Raw genomic sequence first — 24602 nt, forward strand, 5'->3', positions numbered from 1 at the left:
TTCTATAATTTGTTAGTAATCAGTTTTGTCTGCTTCCCAATTCTGCATCTCTTAGATTCATGGTAAAGATGACACTTTTATTCTTATTTATTAGGTTAATATACTGCCCTTCCCAACAAGAGCTCAGAGTGACTTATAGAAGATAGCTAAATAACTTTAAAATACAAAAGAATAAAACAGGAGAAGTAAAAAAAACTTACAAAAGCCAGTAGAGTATTAAAATATACCATAGAATAAACACCCCTGAGCAATATCCCGGCTTAGACTTGCCTGCTAAACACCTCCCCAATTATGAAAGTCTTGAAAGGAGTGCTTCCAGAAGATGTCCAGGTCTGGCCTTGGGAGGGCCTCAAGGAGGAGGGAGTTCCAGGGCTGAGGGATGACTACTGGGAACTACCTCCCATGTGTTTTCACTATGTAAACTTGGTGCATTGATGGTACTTGCAGGAGTTTGTTCTTGGCTGATCTTAGGAATTGCATTGAGGCATAAAAGGGAAGGTGATTCACTCTGAATTAGGTCATTGTTACCTGTGAACGCCAAGCGTTCCCTAAGAGGAGACTCAGTCTTGTCAGTCCTCCAGGCATTCCACACTGCATCACTCCTCACCTCCACCCTATTATAACTGGATGCTGTCATATGTGGCTCGAGCAGTTATGCCCATTTTACTTTTGTTGCACTTCTTAATCAATGAGCTCTCTTTCCAATAACCAGCTCTGTCCTCACTCTCTACCCAAGTGTAGCCCCTCATCATGCTCCTACCTCCCCAACCCTGACTAGGGACAGACATTCAAAAAGCCTGGGCCTGAATTGATTCAGTCTTTGCAGGTTAGTCCAGCCTTCGGAGCATGAACCTGTTTGCAAGTGGATAGATGTTTGGCTAGCAACCCTCCCTTCCACAGGGAAGATGAGCTGAGGAGGGGGTCTGGCCAGGCCCCGGGAGGCCCATCTCAGGAGCTCCCTGACAGCCAGGAGCAATCCCGACACACAGAACTGCCCAGCCCCAGAGGGGAGCTCTTCCCCCTCTTCCCTCTCCCCCACTGACATGGGCTGGGAGGGGGGCCTGTTTGGTGCTGGGGGGTTCTTCTCCCCCCTCCCCACCCCGTGGTGGTGGGGAGGTGAGAGCTCTGTGAGGCTGCCTGGTAGGGCTGTGCGACATTTTGCCACCAGTTTTGTTTTGAGGCTGTTTCAACTCGTTTCAAGGTTGAAACAGCAAAATCTAAATGAAACAGATATTATTGAAACAGCCTCAAAACAAAACAAGGCAAGTCAAAACGTTTCACCGTTTCAGTGCTGTTTTGATATTCACCCATAGGCTATAATGGGAAAGGTTGAAACAGCCTATAAATTTGTCATTTCTGGCCTGATTTGGATGAAAACCTGCAGGAATGGTAGCCCCTTCTGAGGGCGTGAAGCCTGCCATGCTTTAAGGAGATATGTGTAGGGGGTTCAGGGAAACTAAACCCCAAAACCTTGAAAGTAAAACTCATGTCACGTGTATGTGTTAAGCCACAGCAAGGTCAAAACTGCAGGCATGCTAGCCCCTGCTGAGGCCACAAAGCCTGCCAGCTTTCAAGGAGTCCCCCCCAGCATGGAACAGAGCCCCCCTCCCCACCCTTCAGGACAACCAACGCAGCATGGCCCTGTTAAGGTAAAGGGGGCCAAGGAAAAGGTTAATTCCTCCCTCCCTCCCTTCCCTGCAGTGGGGGGTCTGCCAGCTCCAGGGGCCACCACTGCAGCCCCCTCCTCTCTGCTCCCCAGCAGACAGACTGCCCCTGATGGTGGGGGAAGAGGGGAAGGAGGGAAGAATTAACCCCCTTCCTGCATACTTTGCCTTAATAGGGCCATGCTGGCTAGTGTCTCTGCTAGGGCCTGTCCCTGCTCCGGCTAGAAAGTGAAGGAGCAGGGTCAGCCCTGCAGCTGGAGCAGAGAGCCCTGTCCAGCCCAGAGAGCATGCCGGGATGCTGGGGGTGTCAAGTTTATCTTAAACCATCAAGGGGTCTGGGACGGACATTGCATAAACTGGTTTGAGCCAAATCAGTTAAGTCTGATGATACAGGCAGATGAGGTTCTTTGGGTGAATCTGATATCTTTTATTAGATCAACTTAAATAGTTGGAAAAAAAATTTTAAGCAAGCTTTCAGGTTTAAAAACCCTCCGTCAGGCTGAGGAAGTTTCTGCAGTTGGTGTGTGCTCTTCCTGGATGGAATGAAAAGTAAAGAAGCCAGAAGCTGGGCTGCGTGCAAGACAGTCAGTGAAAATGTAAATTGAGGAGTCAGTGGGTGAGAGACGGGCTGGGTGGGGTGGAGAAGGGGGATGAATAGTGGAGAGGTACCTGGGAAGTCTGATGTCAGGCAGGTTATAATGTGTCATAAATCCAATATCTATATTTAGTCCATGATTTTTAGTATCCAGAAGGTTGATGAAGTGGAGTTCATAGGCACATCTCTGGGAAGTGTTTTGTAAGTTTCCTTTGAGGACTAGAAATGAGACATTGGAGAGAGAGTGGTTTTCTTGTGAGAAATGTGCCCCGACGGGTAATTGGGTATTCCTGTCTTTGATAGATTTCCAGTGTGCGTTCATTCTGGTGTGCAGTTGTTGTTTGGTCTCTCCTACGTATTTTCCATCAGGGCATTTGGTGCATTGGATGAGATAAATTACTCTGGAGGTGCTGTTGTAAGATCTGGGAATACTGATGGCTCTGTTGTGGGGTGTAGTAATTGTGGGGGTGGTGGAGAGGGGATAGCAGGTTTTGCATGTCTTGTCATAGCATGGTCTGAATTCCTTTGGTGTGTTTTGGGCCTGAGGAAGTTTGCTTCTGGTGATGAGATTAGCAAGGTTCGGTGCTTGTTTGAAGGCTAGGATGGATGGCTCTGGGAAGATCTCTTTAAGAATGGGGTCTCTTTCCAGTATGGCTTGCAATTGTTTGAGGATTTTCTGTATGGGTTCGAGGGAGGGGTGGTATGTCATAACCAGTGGTGTGCGAGTCATGGGGGGGGTGTTCTTCTGCACTGCAGCAATTCTTCACGTGGTATCCAGGTGGCTCTTTCAGACGTGCGATCTATCTCTCTGGAGGAGTGTCTTTCTTGAGTGAAAGCCTTTTTAAGATTGGTGAGGTGGCAATCCTGGATGTTCTACTTAGTGCAAATTCTATTAAGTCTGATACTACATTCAACCAGGTTTATCTCAAACCAGTTTTGGCCATTTTCAAACTAGTTGATGTGCACTAAATGTCTGTTCTGTTACAGATTTAAACCAGTTTCTGATCACTTAAACTGGTTTATGTGTAATATCTATCCCTAGCCCCAAGCACCTTGGAATCCAAAAGCAAGTGTTGAAGCATTCCCACCCTCCTGGGTATGAATCACAAGCACACTGCAGCGGTTGCTTAGGGGCAGGCTACTGAGCTTTATTAAATTCCATGTTTAGGAAAGAAGGGAAAGCAAAAAAAGTGAAAAGTCCCCCAAATGCAGGTCACCCACCCACTGGGAACCTCAATGCATGGTGCAAGCACTCCCTTCCCCTACACTCCTGAATATATAGTAATTCCTGAAGAACTCCGCCTGTAGACATTCTTATTCTGAAATAACTATTGTTGAATAGTGGATGCAAAATTGTTTTCCACATTATTGTACATGGAACACAGTCTTCTATAGCAGGAATATATTCTCTTTTTGAAGAGTGTACATAAGGTCACGTCCAAAAATCTGTGAAGTCAGTGGAAAGATACCTGCTAATTCCAGTGAGCTTCAAGTCAGATCCATCATTTCCATTTGTATTAATGGACTAACAAACTCCTAACTGTCAGTTCTGATCTCTTACTGATTTTTACTTTGATCCCAAATGCATGGTAGGATAGCACTGGGTGCAGACAGAAGTGCAGCTACCAGCTGTAACTCAGAACCTGTTCTGCAAAGTGATTTGGGTTAAAACGTTACCCCAGACCAAACAGAAGTTCACTGGTGGTTCCAAAGGGGGGGAGGGGCAGAAAATTTGGCTGTGGGTTGGGAACCTGCACCCAGGTTCTCATAGAAGCAGCCACAGCCCTCTGCCAGTGCTCACTGTTTTCAGAATGGAAGGGGGGACAGGCAGCAGAGTGCATTTGGTTTTGGGGCTCCCCTGCTGGTACTGAATCATGGGATGGGTGAATTAGAGCTCCCCCACCTTGGGGGGGGCTCCAATACAGCTGTCCCACCTTGCGGGGGGGCTGAAAAACCCTCAAAGTGAACTCCCTCTATTCCCTTCTCCCCTCCCATTCTGAAAACAGGGACAGACTGGGAGCTCCACAGGCACAAGTTACTAAAGATGCTACATTTTGAAACGTCTTTATCTGATACCTCATGCAATGAGGGATCAGATTTTCACCCAGTCGGCGATTTTTTAAGCTGTCTGCACTTGTGTTTGGTCACAGCTATAGGCTGCTTTCTGGGGCCAAATTGGGCAAAAACTGTCACTTCTGTCTGCTTGTCCCTATGGGGAGAAAAGTGTGAGAACATTTCTATTAGCTAATGTTTCCAAAACAGCTAATTCACCCCAAAAGACTCTGGAACAAGGAGCATCAACCTCCCAGTTCAGAAGGATGTCTAATGATAAAAAAAAGTTATACAGCATTACTTAATATTAAAGACTTCAGTTATAATATTTCATTATAAGAGTGCTGCTGTTTAAACATGTTTAGTGGGGAACAAACATGAATGTGCAGGCACAGGCCTTTTATATAAGCAGTGATGGGTAAAACATCAATCTATGTGAGGAAATCTTATGCCTTACTCTGGATTGTGTAAGTGAAATATATTAATCTCATGTAGCACTTTTATTCCTGAATAACTCCATGTGTAAACAGACTCTGAAAAGAGTGCCTTGTCCCTGCTTAGCTGAATATTCAGTTTGAAAGTAGATTATCATTTCTTGATCCAGAATAAAAGTGGTTATTCCCCATTTAGTTTATGATGTCCACATGTAGTTGTTCAGAAATAAATATTTCAATTAACAACCTCCCTTAATCCAAATTACCTTTCAAATGGAGTTAAATCCACAGCACAGTTTTGTGTCCAAGGGAAGAATTTACTGTCTTTTTCACTCTCCCCTCCCAGGCAGTAATCTCAAAGTACACCTTCATGGTGGCCTCTTTCTGGCAGACCATAGCAGGTTGGGATTCTTTGGCACCCGCTGACATAGCTCCTGGCACAGCCAGGACAGCAACACTGATGAAACACACTGTCTCTATTGGCCTGGGTAAAGAGAGTGCCTGGGTTTGTTGGGTTTTTTAGCAGTTTTAAATGCTTTTAAATTTGCTACAAGATTTTGAATAATAAAAAGCCAAATGCCTTTTCAAGACCCTACCAGTTACCATGTCACAAGTTGCCAGGTTCTTGAAAGTGCTTGGAAAGAACTGAGGCACAGAGTCCATTTGGTTGTTATGTTTTGGCTTCTGAAGGGCTCAGTCAGTTATGACATTTAGAGAGCAGCTGCCACAGACTGCAGCTTTCTCATTGTTTTGTTGTAGTTTCTGCAAAGGAGTGGCAGCCGCTTACATCATTTCCAGTAATGAAGTGCCTGGGGCTCTTTTATGACTTGCACTCTCTGCCTCTCTGGATTTGTACAGTATGTGCTGTGTGGCTCCAGGAAACTAAGGATTTGTTTTGACATGTGAAAGCAACTGTACTGTTCCTTTTCGACACATTTCACCATATGACCTGTCAGTTTTTTTCTCCACTTAATAGCAATGTTATTCTTAATTAACTGGGTAGAAACATGTTCACAATATGAACTATTTTCTCTGTTGGGTGCATTTACCAGAAGGTCGAAAAAACATCTACATTAGAGTTATTTAGCATTAGAAACTGTCCAAAATGCTGTTAAGATACCAATACTCAACAGATACTGTTTATTGGCTTCCTTTATAGGATGAGGTGACCAATGTTATTACTACCTGAGATCGACTTTACAGGGCCTCACCACATATAGGACCTCCAGGTCCCTTCTTGTTGGCTTCCATATGTGTTAAATAGAAATAACGATACCCTTGCTTTGCTGGCATGTTCTGAGAGTTAATTATTTAATGGGCTAAATTTACACCCACTGATTCACAGAAATACAAATTGCTGTGCCTCAAGGGGAATCATCCAAAGTACCATCACCTATCCATTGGGTGGGAGCTGTTTCTATGTCCTCCAAGAACACAGAAACCCTGCATAGTAGGTCTGAAAGGAGACACAATATACTTCATCAGATAGTCCAATATTGTTATAGTATTGTACATAAAACTTTTCTGCGCTAATACATTTTTAACATCATCTGAGCAAGCACATGTTCAATTTCATCATCCCAATAATTTTCAGGGCTTGTACTTCCAATATGCAAAGAATACTCTCAAGACCATGAATCTCCTCAGTCACTTGTGGTGTTTGTGTGCTGATGAAACATGCCAACTACATTCTTGATAATTTTTTTAAGTCCTGGTATCAAAGCTTCTGCTGTATCAGTAGTAGCAGATTCTCCTAAACATCAGCATCTGTAACAAATGCTTTTTTGTTACATCACACCCAGTCAAGAGACTTAGACAAAATTCAGAATCCTGTTCAGAAATGACATTTTCTTATCTCCAGATATTTTCCCCATCATGAGCTAGTTAAAACAGCACCTTAGTCTGCATCTCATATAAAAACTGCAGATTTTGAAGGTTATGTGAGGAGTTCATTTTTAATCAATTCCTCCTACCCCACCCCAGAAGCTGATTTTTCAGTTTATTTTATGGCACTTTCAAAACCCTAATTATTTTAGTGAGCTTTTCTTTTTCATCATTGCTTAATATGTTTGAATCAACCGATACAGAATTTCACACTCACCAACATCTAATCACAAACTAATACCGGGATCTTTAGAAAAATAATCCATGTGTGATTTCATGTCTTTGTTCAGCCTTTATTCCACAGCCAAATAAAATGCATTCCTACAGCAGTAAAAGAACATGCAATGTAGACCTGAGGTGGCCAAATTAATGTCATAATGGCTTCTGGCTCAGCAAACACATACAGTACAAAAACAGGCAGCGGAACAGCTGTAGTGTAGTGACCTTTTATGTGGGTGGCACAGATGTCTGCCAGTTAAAATGACCTGATAAATCATCTCTTTCCTTATGATTATTGTTAGACCATTGCTGACATGTTTGTGACTGAACGTATGCATACATTAATGCCTGTATTTACTTTCCCCAAAACATATAACATTTTGTGATTGGATTTAGGTTCCTACTTTTTTAATTGAAAGCATTTCAAAAATAGCCAACTAACCCTGAAGGCTAGATTTTCTTAAATCTCTGTGCTGTGCTTTGCTAATGCAATTCTATGTGCAAAAAGGTAAAATTTTCCAAGCTGGAAACCTAAAGTTAAGCTTCAAATCCATAGTCAGATAAGCTGAGCTGATGTTTAGAACAGTGGACCATAGAGCCTCTTGAAGCAGTTTTTCCTTAAAGCCCCTAACACTGCAAAAAATGTGTGCATAGATTCATCTTTATATGCTGTCCCCTTGACTCCAGTCTCCCATCACTGACTTCAGGGAGACTATTTACAGTGAGTAAAATTAAGCATGCACATCAATCTTTTCAGAACTGAAATGATATATTTAGTATAAGACGTATCCATGATAACTGTTGGCTATTACTTTAAATGGCTTACATAGTTATTTTTTATGTTTACAGAATATTTTAGTGTGACCTGAGGACCCATTACAATTTACAAGACACTTGTGGCATTCAGAAATACATAGGTTTAAGTATAATTCATGGTAAACAGACTTTAACACAAGGTGCTCTTTGAATCTCATGAGCACAGTAAAAGCAAATACCATCTTCACTGGCCATAGAACTGCCCTTAGAAATCCTGCTTAAATTTGGGTTTATGCAGTAATTGATGTTGTAATGCCTAGATCAGTGGTTCTGAACCTTTATAGACTTAAGACACCCCTTGAAATATGCTAGTTAAAGTTTTTACTTGTTGTTTGACTATGGAAAAATAATAGAGCTGTTGTTCTGTTGCAAAGTCAGAAAGCCCAGAACACTCAGAATGTTTTTAACACCATGGATTCCTATTTGAAATCTCGGGGTTTATCTTGTGAATAATGTTTGCATACCCAATAATGCTAGCATTGCATGGCACCCCAGGGCACCCTTGAAAGGATCTCAAGACACCCCAGGGTGCCATGCCACCGTAACTGAAAATCACTGGTGAAGATGGTATCCAGGTTGTAACTGCATTGGTCTACAGGCCAAAGAAATCAGAACTTGTGGCAGGTGACACCTTTTATTAGACCAACTAGATATTTGCAAAAAAAATCTTTATTTTCAAGCTTTTGGGACCTTCTTCAGGCACAAGAGAGCGCAGAAGATTGTAACATTTCTCCTAGGTAGAAACGAAAGTTCATATTTCACAGCAGAGCTAGGAGAAGTGTTACAATCTTCTGTTTTACACTTTCCTATGCTTGACGAATGGTGTGTGTGCCCAAAAGCTTGCAAATACATATTTATTTTTTGCAAATATCTAGTTGGTCTAATAAAAGATACCACCTCTGCCATGAGTTCTGACACATTTGGCCTAGATGAAACACATGACAACAGTAAAATATAGCATAAGGTACAGTTTTGCCTAGGTGAGTTTATCCTGAGATCAACCTATGTCAATGCTGTTTAAAAACTATGGCAAAAGGATATATACATGGAGAATACTTGTGACACTTATAAAAACCAGACTGGTCCAGAGTAGAAAATATACTGAAGAAAACAATCCTGACAAGGTGGGAGAGGGACTAGGTGGCTGTGTATTTTCCATCCCCTGTATGGTTAATTTTGCCATTGGCATTGATATGTACAGAAGTAGCCAATAAACAAGGTAACAGCCTAGCTCTTTCATTGGAACCTGCTGTAGCTTGTTGTCGGACAGTTCCTTCTCACCTCCCATTTCCCCAATGCCAGCTGATGCCTTACCGTCAATTCTGCAGGTTTGGAATCTGTAGGAATTAGTTTCTCACACTGCTCTGCAGCTATGATAGCAAAACAAAAATAGAAACCAAAGACTCTTTTTGGTTTTTTCCAGTGTCATCCTGTATTACTACCTATAAGAAGACACCACCTCCAGTTCCACCAAGAACAACCACCAAACCTTTTATTTCCATCACTGCTCAAAGCAGCACAGAGTCTGCCCAAGATGCATATATGGACGGGCAGGGACAAAGGGGAGATATCATCAGTCAGTCTGGACTTAGCAACTCTACAGAAAGCTTGGACAGCATGAAGGCATTAACTGCTGCTATTGAGGCAGCTAATGCGCAGATCCATGGCCCAGCTAGCCAACATGTAGGTAACAATACTGCCACTGTCACCACAACCACCACCATCGCCACTGTTGCTGTAGAAGACAGAAGGAAGGACCACTTCAAGAAAAACAGATGTTTATCCATTGGAATACAGGTAAGATAAAAGGTTATAGTAGCAAATAAGTGTCTGTTGCTCATTCCACTTTCTATATTAGTTTCAGAACGAGCCATATAGCTCTCTTTCAAATCTCCCCTTTTCTATTTCAGTCAGGTACCTGTGTAGAGATTTCAGTAGTACTTATTCTGGGTGCTGCTGCTGAAATTTTACTAATTAATCTTAACTATATCAGGTGTAAGACTTTGCTAAGTCTGCTTGCTACCAAACCAATTCAGTTGTGTTAAATTATACATAAGCACCAACCCATGAGTCATAATACAGCAGGGGTCAGAAAAGCCTGAATGAAGTCATTGAAAGAGAATGTGTAAAACAATGATTTACATTACACTATCAGGAGAAAAATATTTTCAACCAGCTTAGCTGAATTGTTACTGCTTAGTCATGCATTTCATAGCAACTGTTAGTCACTTGAATGAGGTGGCATTGTTCTATATGGCGGTTATCTCTGCTCCAAGAGTGTAAGATAAGATCCGTCCAATTTACACTAGCTCAAACTAAATTAAAACTTTGTTACCTCTAGTTGTGTGAAACAAGATGAAAACAACACAACCAAGAGCTGCTGAAGCTTACAGAAAGGGGAAGAGTAAATAATGTTCTCCATTTCCTTTGTGGATTTGCTATATGTTTATGCTGTAAATGTGGACTCCAGCTCAGACAACAGAGGGATCTGTGAAACATGTAACAAGCTGTGTTGCTCTCCAATTGGGTTTGTCAGCCACAAACAGGTTCATCAGGTTAGACCTCTGACTAGACCTCTTATGTGTACACCATAATCCAGAGAATCAAGGTCTGCCTACGACTACTGCTACTATATTTATAGATGTTTATGATATGCACACACACACAAATCTCTCTGATGACTCTCTTAAAATATTACTGGTAAACCTAGAACATGCTCATAAACACTTAAAATCTGCTGGCTGCCCATGTTTTCAAAACCAGAATTGGAGTTAATTGAGAATCAACTCATTTTCTGGAGAAAAATAAATCCCAAGAAAACAGGTCATAGAACCATAAACTAATCATCCCTCCTGAAAATGCCCTTTGAAGATAAGTGCACTTGATTTCATATGAATGATCATTGATCATGGATCAGACAATGATCATTAATCACAAAGCTTTTCAATGAATTGGTCAGGAAGGCTGGTCTAACTACTGTGGACTAGATAGGCTTCTGGCTGACCATAGTAATGTGTGGGATGCTACTGTGCCACCTCAGGAGAAGCTCCTGCAATTCTACCTCTGCTCTCCTCTTGCTCTGAGCAGAGGTTAACTACTGCTAGCCTTGAAAAGGCATAAGTTATTGCCCCCTTGGTGCCCTCACTTTCTCTTCCCCAACCTGTTTGGGGGAGGATATATTCAAAGAGGAGGGCCTGGGCTCAGCTCCAGAGCTGGAATCCTGATCCAAGTAGGCTGAACGAGGCGGGGAAGCCTCTACTACTGTTTATGCCCATCTCAGATCAGTCTTTGTCACTCATTTCAGTGAGGATCTTTACTAATGGCAAAGACCATTTGCAGTGTAATAGACAAAAAGGAATTAAGTTTTGCACAAAACTGAGAAAATTACAAAGCTAAAGGTTGTTGTAAAGTTCCTGGAATAAGAATAGAAAGTGTAAAAATACTACATGTGAGGAAAATTGAATTAATGATACTGTTGTAACCATAATTCCTAAAGGGAAATGTAGGGTCTCACTTTTGTCCATTCTTAAAATGGATATAACGTTAAATAAAATATGCTTGGATTCCATAATCTAGTGTGCCAATAGAGATGAAGATGTTCAAACTTTTTGTTTGTGTCTTTGAAATATTCCCCTACAATATTTTACATTTCCTGATTGCAAGTAATATTATTCCTTATTCCAATTCCAAGCAAAATGTTGCAGGAATGTTAATTACTTATATTCATAAGAAGTTAAGACTGTCAGCGACCAGGGAACCTGTCTCAAGCAACATGTAAAGATGCTTCCTTAGAGAACAAAGCAGGTCACATTTGTTGGTCACATGCTTTTGTTTTATTGTATTTTCTCTCTCTAATGGATGTAGTTTGAAGTGCACTTATCATTAAACTTTTATCACCTCACCAAGACTTCTGATATTTCAAACCTTAGCTTCAGAGCTGTCTTTAGTTAAAACAAAACAAAACTTAAAAAACCCAATACAAAAATTTTGCCTCCTTTCTACCAGTTGACAGATGTCTCTATAGACTTGAGCCAATGAAGGGCTTAAGATGTAAAATTTCACCAAATGTTAGAGATAGCAATAGAAGTTATATTGAAAGGCTGTGCAACTCTGAACCTTTCCTTTCTGATATTACATTTTCCTATGTTGGTGTAGTTTAGTTTAGTTTGTAATGTTCTTCAGGGCACAAACTAAAGGGCTCCTACTGAAAATCATTTGGGTCCCGAGGCTCTTCTTTATGTTTCAATCTTTATAGAATTACATGCTTATGTAGTAGTCAATTGGGAGAGACATTCATTATAGTATGTGTTAGCACTGTGTTTTCCACTTCCAACCCTCTCGGTCTAGATATTGAGGTGCTCATATTCCACAGCTCAGAGTAGGAATTTTTAGATCACTTCTTCACATTACTCTAGTCTCCATAGGAAAATGTCATTTGCTGCTAGGTTCTGAGTTGTTATTATAATAACCACTCATAATATTGTAAAATTTACACCTTAAAACACCAAGGTCCAGATTTTTTTTTTAACCTTGAGTAGTGCCTAACTCTTTGAGTACCGCCACTGGTGTTAGTAGGATCTATTCCAGAAAAATATTCCTCTCCACATGAGTTAAGAGGATAGAATCTGATTCAGAGAAGAAAATGATCTCTACCCCAAAGAGTTGTTTTGGTTTGTTTTGTTTTAATAGTTCCATGTCAGTCCAAAATAATGAAGCTTAATATCCATATCCTGGACAGTCATCAATCCCCCACCCACCCCAATTATCTGCTGGGCTGGTATCTTGCATGCAATGTCTGGGGCAAAAGAACCAGGAATTCAGGTACTACCCAAAACATCCAATCATACTTACCTTCAGGTTATTTTGTAAAATCAGGTCCCAATTGAACTGGAAAATTATCAAATATGTTATGATGAATATTGACATGAATCAATTTGAAGATTAATAGTGCCGATAAAAAGCACGTATAATGTGTTTTGAATCTTGTACTGGTAATATTCCATTCCAGAATGCTAATACGTAAACAAAATTAATTCCTTTAAAATATATAACTTTCAACATCACTTCACTTCTCATGCACATTCACATTAGTTAAAAATAAATCAAGTAATCAGAATCTATCATATGTTGGAGAAACTCCATCTGCATATTGCAAGTCCATCCTTGCCTATACAAACATTTTATACATTAACAAGAATCACAGTTGTGTATATAGTCATAACTGTGCATGGTATTTTATAGATAAATAAGCATCTGAATGAATGAAGGCAGCTGTGGTAGAAGCATAGACCTTATATCCCTTGGTCAATAAGATACAATAACAATTTAAGTAAATGAGCTGCATTAATTATCTTTATTAAAACACATACCATTTATATCTGGTTTGTTTAGTTTTTGTTGTTTTTTTTTTTTAGGTGGATGGTGCTGAAGAATCCACCAGACTGGGTGAAAATAAAGCAACCAGTAAGTTCCAATCCATAGGTGTTCAAGTAGAGGAGGAGAAATGGTAAGTACACAGTTGATTAATTTCTTGAAGCAAAGGTGCAGACAGAAGTGACAATTTTTGCCAATCTGGCCACAAAAAGCAGTTTATAGCTGTGACCAAACACAAGTGCATGGCTGCAGACAGCTTAAAAATGGCCGATTGGGTGAAAATCTGACCACTCATGGCATGAGGTATCAGATACAAATGTTACAAAATGTAGCATCTTGTATAACTTGTGTCTTCTGAGCGCCCAGCCTACTGCTGTTTTCAGAATAGGAGTGGGGAAAGGAAGTGGAGGGAGTTCAGTTTGGGGCGGGGGGGTTTAACCTCCCTCTGGAGGGTGGGAGGGCTGTATTGCAGCCATCCCCCAAGGCTCCAATTCACCCACCCCACCCTTCAGCACCAGCTGGGGAGCCCCAAGAATGAGCTCCCTCCACTGCCTTTCCCCCCTCCCATTCTGCAAACAGGGAGAGATGACAGAGAGTGCCAACCCTCGCTATGGGAACTTGGCTACAAGCTCTGCAGCTAGATTCCCTTCCCCCCTGGTACTAACAGTGAACTTCTGTTTGGTCTGGAGTAAGGTTGTACCTCAGAACGCTTTGCAGAAGTTACAGCTGGGAGCTGCACTTCTGTCTGCACCCTAAATTATTACGTATGATGTTTTTTTCAGATATAAAATACCACCACAATATTTTAAGGTAAAAATCACCAACTGGACAAGGTATCCAAGAGCCTGCATGCAAAAATCACTTTTCTCACAGTTAAGATTAAAAATTTTAGATACTAGATAGAGATAATGCATGTGTGCTTCCACAATTCATTATGTTCCTGTTTTACAAGTACATTTAAAGTGGAGTGTCATAGCTTATATAACTGAGGAATGGTACTTGGTACCCTTAAAGCTTGCTTATATCCTTCCCAGTTGGTTCAATAAGAGAGGCCATCCACAAAAAAATCCTTTGTATAAAAGCAATTTTAAAAATCTCTTTGAGAAAAAAGACAAAAAATGCATAATTATACTTAAAATATGAACTTTACTATAGAAGATAATTTCTTCCAATGTTTTCTGTCAGTAAAGCAGGTTGTCTTGTCCACAATCATAAGTGAACTGTAGCTGAATTCAAATAAAATGTGTGGTCTATTGGTCATAGCACTGGGAATCAGGCTGGAGTTGATGTTGACTCCATATATGGATTTAGACAAGTCAATTAACCTGCCTGCTTGAGTTTCCCCATCTGCAAAAGAGACATAGTGATAATTACTTGCTGGCATGGAGAGGGTTAATTTTAAAATCCTATTTGTAAATCACTTCAAACAGATTATTGTTGCTATGCTGTTACACCAACAGAGTCACACTGTTAGCACTTCCAGGGTAATAGTTGAGGCTGGAAGGCCAAGAATTAAGTCCACGGGCTTTGTGAGGACATGAGTTTAGTCTGTAAGCTGATGTCTTGACAACTTCATCCTGCTACCTGCTCACAAGAGGCAAAAAGCAGCATGATGGAACTGTATCTATAGTCAGACCAATATCTACCTCACAGATGAACTGTTGATGGGTCACCCAGGTGAAAAGCTAGGTTTGATAAAGTGTTTGGGCTCTTTATTCAGGAGCTGGTTTTTCAGGCTTCACAAAACAGTTGAATATCTGTTTTAAAGAGCCATAAAGCTTTAAATACATAATTCATGACTGGGATTTATTAACCCATTGCTTTATAAAGCACTTTAAGGCACCTGTTTCCTTTTTCTGATTGCTGTCTAATTAACTGTGCCCACCATCAGCACTCTCAAAAAGACACCACGTGGCTCTGTGCTACCAGCCCATCTGATAGCAGTGAAACCAGATTTATCTGTGCAACACCAGGGGTGAGAAAGTCAAGGCAAGCACAGTAAGTTTGTAGTTTTGACAGGGCTCTAAAGCAGTGGTTTTCAATCTTTTTATTGATGGACCCCTAAAACATTTTGAATGGAGGTGCAGACCCTTTTGAACTATAGAGGTGGGTATTCACATATTTTTGATTCATCATAGTCATCTTTTGTGGACCCCTTAGACATAGTCTGTAGACCCCCAAGGGTCCATGGAGCACAGGTTGAAAACTACAGCTCTCAAGTATGCGTCCACAGCACACTGCCAGGCAGACGCTTGGGGTAATAGCCAATTTCAGGGCTAGCTTGGGTATCTCTATACAGCACTGTAAAACAGTACATCTATGAAATAAATACTCTCAAATGAACACAGAAACACTGTAGGTATTTTCGCATTTTAAACTTGCTGGATAGGCATGTGGTTACCTACATGTGGTACCCAAGTTAAATCCCAGAAAAAGAACTCAGGAATGGGGAAGAGACAGCCTCCCTTATTGTAGCCTCATTAGCTGAGAGCTTAAGGTATTAACTTAGGACCTGGGTTTTAAGTTGCCCTTGCCCAAAGATGTTTGAATCTGGCTTTCTCAAGTACGGTGCTAGAAAGTCAGACTTACCACATCACAGGTCAGTCACTTTCTGATTCTTCTCCAGCACTTCTTTTAAGGCTGATTCACTACCCACTGCATTTAATAGTTAATGGGTAAAATGTTTTAGTAACAGTTGTTTCTGCCTCATGGGGAACAAGGTCCAGGTTAGAACAGAAGGCCTACTGTCTTCCAGGCCAGCAGGCATCCCACAGAGCTACACATCCTCTAGCTTACTTACTTCCTTCAAGTCCTACATATATCATTGTTTGGGCTGCCCAGTGGTCCAGCTTTAAAAGAAGCACTAATGAGGAGTCTGAGTAGTGCCTAACCCAGGGGTGGGCAATTATTTTGGGCAGAGGGCCGCTTACTGAGTTTCAGCAGATTAATATTAATTTTCTAAATTTTTAGGGGCCCCGTGGGCTGGATAGAATGGCCTGGCAGGACGCATCCAGCCCTTGGGCCACATTTTGCCCAGCCCTGGCCTAACCAGTGGTGTTATGGTTAGAATATTATGCTGGGAAGTTAGAAAGATGCTGGGTCAAGTCTCTACTAGATGAGTAAGGACTTGAAACCTAGGCTTCTGGCTTCCTGGACAAGTGCCCTATTGGGACTAAAATGCGGAAAGCTTCTTCTCTGGAATCTAACATCCAGCCATGGATTGTTGGCTGGTTTTATATATATATATTAAACTGTGACACAGGTACATGTCCAGAGTGGGAGCATGTGCATAGCTGTACCTGCCCAGCCAGCTCATACCAACTACACACACTCAGTCTGCATGTAGGCATAATAGAATCTAAACCTGTTTGTAAATAGCTAACATGGCACTTGCGCTGCCAGCAAATTGCCACTTGAATGCACATACGGAAATAGACTTCCACGCAGCATTTGACTCCAGGGGTTTTCACATGGTTTGGAGCAAACAACATTCCTCTCTCTCCAAAGAGGTGGAGCATCTGCCAAGCGGACTCTGATGACTGCAGCAGTACTGTCCTCTTCCTTGTTGGGGTTGGGGAGGGCATTTTTAGCTAGTGTAACTGTCTAATTGTGGATTTAGTACAACACTGCCTCACACCACTGTGCAGTGTGGTACAGTGTGCAGCAGTGAACACGGTGAAGTACTGCTTCATGCCAGGCAATGAAAAAGAGAGAGCAAGCTACACATCCTCTAACTTACTTTCTTCCTTCTAGTCCTACACATATCATTGTTTGGGATGCCCAATGGTCCAGCTTTAAAAGAAGCACTAATGAGGAGTCTAAGTATCTTGTGCATCTTCTCCCTGACAGCAAACCCCACACACAACAAATCTGAGCTGCTTCTATTGGGCTTCCTGAAGTCTACAGGATTTTTCTCACTGACAGTAGTTAGAAGTAGATCACAAGACCATTTAGTGCCAATTTTTTATATTTTGTATCTCCTAAGAAGATAACTAAATAATAGAGAGTGTATGCTGTTACTAAATATACCTGAACATCCTCCTCCTCTAACTTTAAAACCATGAGAGAAAAGGGACTTCAGAAAAAATATGAACTGCAGTGGCCTTGCTTATTATGACTTTTCTGAGCAGGTTCCTCATTACTTGTTAAACCACGGTTCTGGCAGACCTTATTTTACATATTGGTCTTCAGCACCCTACACCCCATAGCTTTTCTAATGTTAAGTAAATGAGCCCATTTAAACAGGTGATGAAGGCCCATTTACCTTCTCCCTAATAACAAAAGAAATAAATATCCAAAATAAGCCAAGGGCTGATAATGAATATCCTATTTACACAGTCTTTTTTCCTATTACTTTTTTTTATTGGTCTGGAGAACAAAATCAAGAGGTAAGATTTGCCTGTCAAGTTCTGTAGTGAGAAAACATTATTTCTGCATTACGACTTTACCAAAAGTGAACTGACTGATAAAGGACAACCACCAAATAGTCAGCAAATAAATTCACTTGGGACACAAAAGTCTTATAATCCGAAAATGCCTTTTAACTGTTACATGTTAGAAGCGGGGAAACGATACATATGTAGCAAAACTAATCCCATACTGGATGAAGCAGTATATGGGCTCCAAATGTACACGTGTCCATCTTCTCAGGCTTGCTAGCTTTTGCAACCTATTCCTCACCCCCACTCCCGAGTACAACCTTTTTCAATTAGTCTTTCTTTTAGTTTAGATGGTCTTGCATTAAACAATAACACATGCTTCACATGACTTCCTGCTTGTGCTACTATTTAAACTGCCAAAACAAGATTTTACAATCTTACCTTTGCAGTTATTCATCTGTTGTCAGTAGACCTTCTCAAATTTCAGAATTCTAGGTAAGACTTTTGAAATGTGTACTTCCCCTAAATTATACCCTTGCACTAGGGCTGGCTGACTTCACTTGGATATTCAGCATTTTTTGTCCTCACACATTCTCTACAGTGCATTAAAAAATATCTAAAGGATTATACTTACATAGAACAATAATAGAGAAATAGTTTCTATTTTAAGGCTATATAAGGGTGCAAAAATATATGAATGAAAAAAGAAGACCCATGAACATGAGATTCTCATTCTATAACCTCTGCTATTTAACATGAATTCTTGAAGATATATTGTCAAGAGTCCTACTGTTGCAAGACTCGCATGTCAATGATATTGAAGCTGCTAGCTATTTGCACAACGAGTTTCACTCTGCTAAAAGCATCATAACCTTGGCAGACAAGCCAAATACAAGAAGCAACAGAACAGAGATAATGGAGCAGGCTGGAATTACTGTGTCATTGCAACTTGCCATCTGTAGGTTGCTCTGCTGTTTAAAAAAAAAGCCCCACAATAGAAACAAACATGTTTCTCAGAAAGAACAAGCAGCAGCAGCAGAGAGATGAGTGACCCTGCTGTTGCTTTTCAGAACAGACATTTTATTGTGCTCCATACTGGTTTATCCAGTCTGTGGTTTCATGGTTTTCTGCACTTTGGGCCAGATATCTCTTGTAGTTCTCTGAAGTTGTAATTATTACACCTTGTGCCTACAGGGCACAAACGAGTACAAAAGCAAGGAATCTAAAAGCAGGGGAAGAGGCAAGCCAGAGAGTTCATGTTTTTAGCTCTTTACCCCTAAAAGTCATCTTTTGTATAAAAGCTTTTTCAAGAAAGATTTACCTACTTGTAAATGTTCTGTACATGTAAAGGCAATGTAAACTTTGTTGTATAGATTTAGTAGATCTCCTGCTAGATGTGGCATAGAACTTTAATTGACCTAAACAGATCTTTGGGATTCAGATAATCTATCCTTACAAAATGCTATCTTAGAAATGGGTGGAGAAGTTACCTTGGGGAGCAAACTACCATTAACTGAGGCACTCTGTATAAGTGTGCAGTGAGAGGCATTTTATTTCATTTAATTTAACTTCTATTTTCTTTGAATTCTTAAATTCTAAGCTGATGCTGCTTTCTATCACCAAATGATTTTTTTTTTCCAAGGGCAGATACATTACAGAGCCTGGTATCAAAAACAGTCCGTCAGGCAAGCCTGTAGCATAGTATTGTATAGATAAAAACAGAGCAAGAAAAAGTAGGTCATTCTGCTGTATATGTTGAACAGAGTCTGTCATTGGAAACACTAGTTCATACTGAAAACAGTAAGGGTATACTTCTGAAAGTTTTGAAATATAATGCTTCTGGCAATACATCATCTTGGTTAGGAGAGCCTGATGTTTTCACATTTGGGATTTGCTTTGTGCTGGAGAGCCAGGAAGTTACCTGCAGTACAAACAGTCAATTCACAGATATGCTAAAATAGAGGCATATCACCATCTGGTTAAGTTTCACAACTTGGGGTAAATCACAAGAGAGCAAAAGCAGACTCTGCTGCAGTTAGACTTCCTCAGAGCCATGGAAAAGAGAGCTGCCGGTGCTTTTTCCCCTCTGCCCACAAAGCTTATTGTCTTAAGAGGAGTATACTGTTTATTGATTGTCACACTTTCTTTGGTTCCCGAATAAAAGGAGTGGGAGTGCAAGTGAGAGAGAGTGTGCACGCATGCATGGATGTGCATATTAGAGTTGTGTAAATAATGTATTTTTCAGTTTGGTGGCCTAATTGATAAGCAAAACCAGATCTGTGTGAAGTTAAATGTTTCACTCAGTTGAAAAACTTCAGATATTGGCTTATCTCATATTTTGTAGCTTGTCAATGCAACTGGAGCCTATTGTAAAAAAAACTATAATGGTATCACCGTGACTTACATCACTTAACCACCTGTTTCAAAATAAGGCCAGAGCAACAGCTGTTACAATAAAAATACTGTCTTATTCTGTTGTTTAAAAAAGTGAGAGAGAGAGAGAAGAAGAATCTACGTTTAGAATAAGGTTCACAAATGCAGATAGGAAAACTACTGAGAAGATAACAACTAAAATACTGCTAGCACTTTTCCTCCCCTCAACCTTTCCATCCCCCCTTACCGTAGGGGTATCCCCTTCTAAACTCCCATTTTACCATGCTTTGACTCACTGAGAGGCCACATCAGCAGCCATGAAATGTCAGGCAAGTGAACTGTTTTATTATTCTACCTCTCTCTCTCTCTCTTCCCTCCTCTAAAGAAGGAAGATAGACAGCTCCCATTCTTCCTCTGAGGCTACAAACAGATGTCGTTTTTGTTGCATAATCAGCAGTGCTGGGATGTGTCCAGGCACAGCTGATCCAGGTGCAGACGCTCAGAGCCAGCCTTAGGAGTGGGTGTAGTGTGGCCATTGGCCCTGTTTTATACCAGACCATCCTGTTTTAAAACCCTTTGTCCCCTCATCCATTTCAAAATGAGGAACCAATGGCAAAATGTCCTGTTTCTCAGTTCATTGGTGGCAATACATGTCAATCATTTATCTTCACGATTCTATTGGCTGTGCCTAGACATAGGGCAGCGCACAGCCAGGAGCAGCATGGTTCTAAGCCAGCCAAGCAGAGAGGTGGCCTTTTGTGGTGACCCTGCCCCCTGCTGCCAATTGGCCAAGGGGCCCAGTTGCTCCACCCTCACTGCTGATTGGCCAAGGAGGCGGTTGCCCTGCCCCTCACTGCTGATCGGCCTGGGGGGCAGTGGTTTCCCCCGACACCAGTGGGATGCCCTGTATTCTAGGGATGCCTCGGTCACTCTACATGGGTGACATGGGCGATTCCCCAGGGTGCCATGGTCAAGGGGGGGCCAAACACAACATAAGTGTGAGCAGCCTGCACTCACAGCAGCACTCTCCCCATGCCCTGCCCCATGCCAGCTGATCCCCAACCCAAGCAGGAAGAGTGGTGCCCATCCCAGTCTGCCTTCAGCTAGTGCAGGAGGAGCCAGGCCAGGCACGTGCAGCTGGGGTGGTGCCTGCTGCAGTCTGCCGCCTTGCTCCTGCACAGCAGCAGTGATGCCTGCCCACCTGCCTGCCTAGCACACCATACTGCTCTGCCTCTGTACCAGGCTACCCCATGCCCCTGTCTGTCTGCTTCTGCCTGCAGCAGTGCCACTTACTGGCAGGGGTGGGGAGGAAGACAAAATACAAGTTTGCCCAGGGCAGCATTTTCCCTATGGCTGGCTTTGAAGACAATGTCCAGGGCCATTGTCCCACAAGATTGGGAACCTGCTATTCCCAACACTTCAGGGCCCTGATCCTGCAGAGCAACAGCCCTAGCTGGCTGGCCAAATCCCAAGGTGCATGTCTGCAAGAATGGGGCAGGCTAGCCCATGGGATTCCCTTTCTCTGCAGCGCGGAACACACACTCTGAAATAATCTGCCTGGGGTACAGGTGCTGACTCCGTGTGTGCTCCAGGGCTCAAGCAACCACTGAAATACAGCATCCATGGAGCCACGCTTGCAGATGTTTAAAAAAAAAAATAAGAAGCACATTACTGGAAGAAGCACCACATTACTTCAGTCTGACTCTGCAGCATCTGTAAAAATTGGGCACTTCAGCAGGGCTTTTTGGCTCTTTTAGCTAAAGCTGAGTCAATCAGGTGTTACATAAAAATGCCAAAAAAGCCCCACTAAATTGCCTGATCTATACAGCTGTTGCAGAGATGGGTAGAAGTAACACACTGCCTCGTCTGGGCGTGCGCAGGTCTCAGCACAGGAATACACTGAATTAAAAGTAAGGTGCCATTTTGGGGGGGGGGGGGTTTTTTTTTTACTTTTGTGAACACCCACCAGCAAAAAAACAAAGTCAGCACCTATGTACCTGGAGAGTGCAGGCAGCCCCCACTTGCAGGGACTATACCAGAGGCAGTATGGTGCACCTGCTACTGTGCAGGAGCAAGGCAGAAAGACTGGAGCAGACACCACCCCACCTGGACATGCCCAGCCCAGCTCCTCTTAAGCAAAGATTCACCACAATCACATGGCACAAGCTACTACTAGGAATTATCACGCTTACATTTTAGGCATTTTGTTCATTTGCATTATGTTCCATAAAACATTTTCTGGCACAAGGGTGACGTCTGTTTGTAGCCTGAGTTCCTGTAAGAGTTATCAGATCCCCACATACCTACTGGCCTCTGTATTTCTCTATTCCTTTCTTTCCACACACTTCGAACTTCTGCCTTCACCCTTGCTGCCATATCACATTCCATTGCAACAAGCATTAGTTGCTTCTGCACCTCCTAAGTCTGCCTTCTACCGTTTACAAACCATGCAGACCTTCTGAGTCTGCCTCCTGCTCTGACCACACAGGTTTTTTGCTCTGTTTCCTTAATGCAGTTTGCTGGCCTCCTCCCCAATCCATGCCATTCCTGCCATCTGTACAATCCCTTAAATGGTGACAAAAGGATCAATGTCTCCCCTCTTAGGCCTCTGCCTTATTGGAAACAATGCAAAATGAAGACTATATATGTGGAGGGAAGCCTCATTTTCAGGTACAGAGTAGCCACCTTAGTGAGGGTAGCCTTCACTTAATCCTATTCACAATAGCAGGAGATAACAACTCGTATGGATAAGGGTAGATTGTTGCATGATTGATGGCAGGCATTATAAAAATTGCAGAACCATTTAGAAATATTGTGATGCTCTCAATAAAATCATCCAGGATGGCAATAATAAGTTTTGAGCAGAAGTAAATCATTTATGAGAAATTAGAATAGACTGAGAATACTTTTCCCTTCTCCCCCTCCACCCCGTCATAAAAATTCCATATATAATGACTTTGTAGCTTATTGGCAGAATTAGCAAGAGGCAAAGAGTGAATGGGCATAAACATCAAACTCCCCTTACACCCATCTGCAGGTGACTTTCAAAAGGTCAAAGCATCCCTACAGGTTTCAGTGGAGAAGTACAGTATCTTACTTACCTTGGTGTACCTGCTCAGTGCATACATAACTTAAGAACAAGATTTTTCAAAAGTCATAAGTGATTTCAGGTGCTTCAATTTCTGGGTATCCAACCTTAACATAGTCTGCATTTCAGAGTGTGGAAGCTTAATCACTTCAGAAAGTCCATTCCTCTTAGGTGCCTCAACCTGGGCAAAAATATGAGGCACTTGAAGCCAATATTTATCATCTGATCTGTTCTCCAGGTCCATTCTCCAAATCATCACAAGCACTAACTCAAAGTAAAAAGTTGAGTAAAGTTGGCTTGCTTTGAGAAAAGAAAACAATTCTGGTCATTTATCAAAAAAAAAAAAAACCCAATAAAACCAGTCTCTGCTAAAAATTGACAGCCATGACTGCCATTCCTGCAAAGCTTCCAAGAAGTAGAACCTTAGACTATCCTTGCTTCTTGAATTACTAGTTTATCACAGTGTGTCTGAGTATGTTGTTTTTGTGTTCTTCAAAGCTTCCGCAGGTTTACGCGATCTAATAGTGTAACAGCAGCTGTGCAAGCAGACCTGGATTTCCATGAGAACTTTGAAATATCATTGGATCCTCAAGAGGACACTTTGTACACTGGGCAAATATCAAGACAGTTTTCTCGAGATGCAAGCACCTCCACTGTTAGCATACAGGGGTCAGGGAACCATTATCATGCATGTGCGGTGGATGATGACTTTGATACAGATTTTGACCCTTCAATTTTACCTCCTCCTGACCCTTGGATTGATTCTATAACTGAAGATCCTCTGGAGGCTGTTCAAAGGTCAGTGTGTCACAGAGATGGACACTGGTTTCTGAAGCTTCTTCAGGCAGAGAGAGATCGCATGGAAGGCTGGTGCCAACAGATGGAAAGAGAAGAACAGGAAAACAACTTGCCTGAGGACAGTAAGTAATTGAATATAATAATATTGCTGGTAAAAAAATATTCTTTTAATACCAGATCCAGCCAGTCCATAGAAGTTAACAGGCATCTTTCCACTGACTTTCGATCAAGCCACTTTACAAGTACAATAATCAGACAGGTGTCAATACTCATTCTGCCTACCATAAAAAAATGAAGCCCAGGACCTTCAAGTGCAGATTCACATATCCCAGACTTGGAGCTGTGCTTAGATACAAGGTTTTGTTTGAGCCTTACCTTTCCAATGTATATCAACAATCTATGTTATTAATAAATATATACTAGAGCACATGCCACTACAATATTTTTCTCTTCAAGGGATGCAAATAATGAATGTCATGAATTAAGGAGTTTAATAGTGAAAGCTGAATGCATGCACAAACACACACAAAAATATTTTAAAACATACAACCGTACAATCTGTGTGCCTGCCATATATGGTAATGACAGATGGCAGGGGAAAACCTAATGACGTTTTACACGGCCATCAAAACAACTAGTCATCTAGCGAAAGTGGGCAAACTGAAAATTCATGGGGCTGATGTATACAAAGCTGTTACGTTTCTGTGCTAGAATTTCCTTGAAGTATTTCACAGTATTCATACTTACCAAGCTTTTAAATTGAACTGCCCATTAAAAAAAAAAATTGTTCTGGCCATTGAAAGTAGGAGTTATGTAGGCTAGTATCAGTGCCTCCATGTAACGCACAAAAATCACATGGTATATATAACCTGCAGATTCTTTATCTGCTTTTTAAATCTTTTTTTTTTTTTTTTTTTTTTTTTTTTT

At 41.5% G+C, this 24602-nt stretch overlaps 1 protein-coding gene across 3 annotated transcripts in view; it reads left to right on the top strand.

Annotated features, from left to right (window-relative positions):
• DLGAP1 (DLG associated protein 1) overlaps positions 1 to 24602 on the top strand; it is a 693131-nt gene that overhangs the window by 652988 nt on the left and 15541 nt on the right. For all 3 annotated transcript variants that reach the window (XM_019525761.1, XM_019525769.1, XM_019525775.1), the window contains 3 exons: positions 9088 to 9461; positions 13079 to 13170; positions 23376 to 23797. In XM_019525761.1, coding sequence (XP_019381306.1) covers positions 9088 to 9461; positions 13079 to 13170; positions 23376 to 23797 — 888 coding nt within the window. The remainder of the gene's footprint in view (positions 1 to 9087; positions 9462 to 13078; positions 13171 to 23375; positions 23798 to 24602) is intronic.

Source organism: Gavialis gangeticus, unplaced genomic scaffold (genome assembly GCF_001723915.1).
Source record: "Gavialis gangeticus isolate Ggan-Ray unplaced genomic scaffold, GavGan_comp1, whole genome shotgun sequence".
Lineage (NCBI taxonomy): Eukaryota > Metazoa > Chordata > Crocodylia > Gavialidae > Gavialis > Gavialis gangeticus.